Source organism: Cryptotermes secundus, unplaced genomic scaffold (genome assembly GCF_002891405.2).
Source record: "Cryptotermes secundus unplaced genomic scaffold, Csec_1.0 scaffold308, whole genome shotgun sequence".
In the NCBI taxonomy this organism is placed as follows: domain Eukaryota; kingdom Metazoa; phylum Arthropoda; class Insecta; order Blattodea; family Kalotermitidae; genus Cryptotermes; species Cryptotermes secundus.
Window position 1 is genome coordinate 521,098 of NW_019721008.1, and position 5,364 is coordinate 526,461.

At 42.1% G+C, this 5,364-nt stretch overlaps 1 protein-coding gene across 1 annotated transcript in view; it reads right to left on the reverse strand.

Moving 5' to 3' along the window:
- LOC111874896 (ADAM 17-like protease) overlaps nucleotides 1-5,364 on the reverse strand; it is a 30,482-nt gene that overhangs the window by 6,594 nt on the left and 18,524 nt on the right. The window contains exons 5-6 of the mRNA XM_023870761.2: nucleotides 4,468-4,703; nucleotides 2,755-3,202 (exon numbers count right to left, since the gene is read on the reverse strand). Of these exons, the coding sequence (XP_023726529.1) occupies nucleotides 2,755-3,202; nucleotides 4,468-4,703 (684 nt within the window). The remainder of the gene's footprint in view (nucleotides 1-2,754; nucleotides 3,203-4,467; nucleotides 4,704-5,364) is intronic.

The following is a 5,364-nucleotide window of genomic DNA, read 5'->3' on the forward strand; positions in this document are numbered from 1 at the left end:
TTATCACGTAGGCACCTCCCCTCCAGGGCCTCATACATTCGAGTCCACTAGCAAACGGTTACACGACGTTGTGAAAAATGTGTACGGCTGCAGGGAGATTGCGTTGAAAAGTGACAGAGGTTTCAATTTTTTTTGTATGATTATTGTGTGAGAAAAAAAATCAGAGACCTTAGAACTTGAACGCACAACGAGGGCTATTACTACTCTACACACATTATAAATCACCACAGCACCTGTTAAGCCTTTTTCCAGCCTGCTGTATCTTCAGCAGTGGCTTCTAATAGTCGAGATTCTTCAGCTTCCCACGCTCATGTTCTTACTGTTAATGGGTTAACACTATACAAATGAACTCTCAACTGAACTGTAGCGCCAACTGTCTTCAAGATAACTCCTCAATACAGACCAGACAGAAAACATGGCCCCCTCAGTTGTTGTAGACGCGTGTTTACAGGACCACTGCATAGCAACAGTAGTGGACCACATAGAAAACACCTTTCTTATATTGTTGTGTGCATGTTGCAGATATTACCTAACAATGGTCACTGTTCAGAGAGTCACTGCTTAGCAGCTGGTCTATATGCCACACTGCTCCCTCCTTAAGGCTATACTGCCATTTGTTTTCAAAGGGTTTTGCTTGTGATGTCTGTGATTAGTCTCACCTTCCTCTTCTTGGCTCAGTTTGCAGTGTTTACACTCCAACTGCTCCCACTGCACCACCCTTAAGGCCTCTCATCCCACGTGGCTCCTTGATAAGATGCAAGGCTGTCCAGGTGTATCAACATCAACCTCTTCCAGTTGGTGCGGTCAATGCTCTTACATCTATGGCTCCTATTCTAAAGCTGCTAGTAGGCTCTTCTTTTGTTTTGGGAGGTGTCAACCCCTCCAAAATGTCCTGACACTCATTTCCTGCAGTCTAATGGAAGTCCTGACTGCTCACTTCACAATCTCCAACTCAAGAGTTTGTCTGAGGGTCTCATATAATGTCTTCTGGCTTCTCAGACATAGCTCCTGTCTCCAGTTTCATCCTCTGATGCTGTTGCTGGTTATCCCCTCCCTCCACAGATGTAGTTGTTGTCTTGAGCCTTGGTTCCTTATGCCAGTGATGCTTTCCTGGTGTGTCCAATGTCTCCTTCCAAACGTCTGTCCTTTCCGGGCTACTTGTACAACAATGTCCTTGCCTTGTCCCTTACACAGTGCAGGAATGGAACGCTGTATTATTCCTCGGCAGGCAACAGCCAATTTCTTCCAAGATCCACCATAGCCCTGGGTCTGATTCTTTGGCTGACCATAGTGCCTTATGGTTAGATGCCCATCCCTATGCCACTTCTTCAGTGCTCTGCAAGTTTCCACTGCAGCTTCGTCTTTTGGAGCCTCCTCATGCTCTGCCTCAGACTCTATCTCCAATTAGGTTGGCTCTTTACTCTCCAGACGGCCCTCTGTCGCTTCTCAGCAGGCCGTTGTCTCGTTACACCAGGCCCTCATTTCTCCTAGCCAGACACCCATCTTGGCCACATGCTTTTCAATGATGGCTAACAAGACGTTCAAAATCCGCCATAACTATCTATCTTCTGGGTTCAAATCTGACAGTGCACAGTTCACAAAGTCCAACAACTAGTTGTCAAGTTCTAATGCAGTTTCCAATCCAACAATATCTGGCACCAGATTGTTACACGATTTTGGGGTGTGACTATAGATGAGGTATGGACTGATGAATGGATTTATTGACCACTTGTATACAGCACTCAAAACTACATGTAATTACAGTGCTATTGCTAATCTCCACCCTTTACAAATCACGACAGCACCCACTAAGCCTTTCTCCAGTCTGCTGTGTCTTCAACAGCCATTCCCTAACAATGCCTTCTAATAGTGGAGAGTCTTCAGCTTCCCGTGCTCACTTCATTAATGTCCGCTGGTTAACATTCCACAACTGAACTTCCAACTGAACTGTAGTGGCAACTGTCTTCAACTCCTTTGCATGGACCATGCAGAAAACACAGTGCCTCTATTGTTGTAGAGGCGTTTACTGCGCCATTGCATAGCAATGGCTGTGACATGGACCACATAGAAAACACCGTTCTTCTACTGTTGCATATTACCTAGCAACGGCCGCTGTTTACAGAGTCACTGCTTAGCAATAGGTCTATATGCCACAATATTTATTACTTTCAACAGTAAAGCAGTCTCAATGCAGACTGGACTGTGAATGAGCTATCAGAATCTACCTCACTGCTTCAATGAACTCTCTAAAGGTTCGGCCACACAGAGCGCTACGCTATGTTCGCTACATACACTGTGTACACTCAGTGATGCAGCTAACATAGGGAACATAGCGTACGTAGCGTATGGAGTCTCTGTGGCCAGTCACACTGGCAATAAAGGAAGATATTTTTCTGTTCGTATAGCGAACATAGCGTACGTAGCATGCGTCGTGTACATAGCACTCTGTGTGGCCGAACCTATAAGTACATATGTCATTCTAGTCATTTTTCATATATTTTGTCACAGACCCAAAGTTTCAACATCACTAATGCTAAACGACTTAAACTGAACAAGATACTAAGCCAGTTCCATATAACTCCCATCACCATTTGCTTCCATAAAATCATTCTTAACATTAGCTTCCCATCTACTTCTCAGCAGATATTTTCTAAGATGGTTTCCCACCAAAACTGGTAAGAATGCCTTGCCATTCTACAAGTTAAAACTTCAAATGGAGAGTATAATAAAGGGACCATGATACTGTGTACTTACTGATGTCACACATGCAGCTTTGAAGACCCTGGGTCTCACAGTATGGCATACACTTCCCCCTACGACACTGTCCTCTCTCCAGGCAGGGTGTTCCATCTGTCATTGCTAAACTACGTGGACACTCTGAAGAAGCTCCCGTACAGCGTGATTCCTGCTCACAAGTCGCTGGCTGTGCGTCACGACATTTCATTTGCCCTGGCATAAACTGACAGTTCTGGCAGCATGGAGAATTCTTGTCACTGCACACAGCTCCCTGGTTGCGACGCAGCTTGCAGTTCTTATCACAGCAGGCATCATTGTCTTCTGTACCCAGTAATCCTGCATCACACTCCTCATCAGCTTCCACACGCAGGTTGCCACAGAAGGATTCTTGTGGTTCTGAGAAACAGCGCCCCGATTTGGCCAGCAGTACTTTGCGAATTGATCGCAAACTGCATGGTGAAAAGCGCTGGAGGAAAAATGTCAACAATGCATAAAATTTTCAAGTTTCAGTTCTAGATCTTAGTGATATTTAAACCTTATGTTATGTACAAACTCTTTATGCACGCAGCCATTTTTTAACAGTATAAATTTAATTGAAGTGTGAAGTCCCCTGGGTTGTAACACCTGATTCTACTGGTTTTTTCATTGACTTAACCTTAAATCATGAAAATGGGGGCAGTATGTTCCTAAAAATGTTGGATGGTCTCCAAATTACATGGTGTTACAACCCAGAAGATTGAATCCTTCACAGTCACAGCCTCACTGTTGAGAACCTAAAATACAGCAAGTCTGGTTTAAGTTACTTATGTAGGTGGCGCCATAGCTCAAGCGGTTAGTCGCTGGCTTCCCGGGTTCAATCCCGGGTCTGGTCAAGTGGGATTTGTGGTGGGCACTGGGGCAGGTTTTCTCCGAGTACTTCGGTTTCCACTGCCAATCTTCATTCCCCCAATTGCTCCACAATCACCCTCACCTATCACCTGGGGCTGGTACAGTAGGCCAGAAGTGGCCGCAGTACAAGGACTTAGTCCCACCTAACTAGCAATAAAAAAAAGTTACTTATGTAGGAATATTTCCTCAGGTGACAAGAAAAAACAGAATGAGAAATGAAATTATGCAAAGAAATGGACGTTCCTTCATCAGTAATAATAAAAGTAGAAAATAGACTGCTAAAATGGTATGGTCATACTGAATTAAGCAAGGAGCAAAGATAATGTGACCACTGGCCACTACTAGGCAGGCAGAGACCTACACATATGCACAAAACACTTATTAGGTACAATACAGTCCAATACAAATCAGGGTTTCAAATATGGAGAGTGGAAGAAGAGATTACTCTGGAAAATGAAGATAGAAACCCACGAAGGAATAAAGCCAAAAAGAACATAAATTTTGATGTCAACTTTATATAATACTGGGTTTATAGCAGACTTATTGGATACAAACTTATATTCATTTGACAATTTTTAATGTATCCCCTGCCCCACAATGTAAAATTTTATCAAAATCAGCTGAACAGTTTCATAGATCAAATATGATGACTAATTGATGAAAATGACTTCACAATTACCTTTTCATTCTCTGCACTTTGTACAAAGAATGTAGCAAAACACATATGCTACAGATTCCAAAGCAATTAGCTGGAGTTCACGCTAACCTGAGACAATATGTTTAGTTCAAGAAGTCAATCTGTAACACTAAGTAAATTCTAGTTCACACATAAACTCAGCTCACCTTATTATTGATATCATACCCACTAACACTGTATGTGTACATGAGATAGGAGCCCCCTTGACTTGCACTGGGGCTACATTCTGGAATATCAGGATCATGTTCAGAACCCCAATTGTGACCAAACTCATGGGCAGTAACAAGATCGGCCTCTCTTGTTATAACTCTCTGTCCATAGTGGTTCCGACTTGAGCTCAGGCCTGAGTTCAGATACAACGTGTATCCATTCTTGAAGTACTCTGCAACATCATACAACTTCTGAGATAAATACCTGCAGTCCACAGCTACCTTACAATCCAAAACTCATACTTATCCCATTTAGGCTTAATATATCATGCAAGGGTTCAATAATTCACCTTGTAAACTAATTAATTAATTAATGAGAAAAGTCTGGGTTCTCAGATCTACAGAACAATGAACAACATGCATCAAGAACACTTGACTTATGAGAAACACCCTCTACTTATAGCCTGATTTTCTAAACAATTCTTTTTGTAGATTAATTGATAACCAGCTTATTAACTTACTGACTCATGATTTAACTGTCACATTTACAAAGATGCTGACTGAAACTGACTGTGAACATGTCAGAAGTTCAATGCAAGATTGCACATACAATGTGTTCCAATCTGGGTTTGAACTGACAAATGTTCATGGCCATTTTCAAACAGTATTTCTGGAAATGTGACAGGTAAATCATAAGTCAGTAAATTAATAAGCTGATCATCAATGAGCACAGAGCACAGAACACTATATTTTAAAAGCATAAATGACGGACTGTACTCCAATTTATATGACCTACTGGAATAAATAAAAAAAAAAATGGTGCCCATCTCTTGCATCAACGGTACACTACCATCCCCAGTTGATGAATAATACTGCATTTAATTTCATAATTCA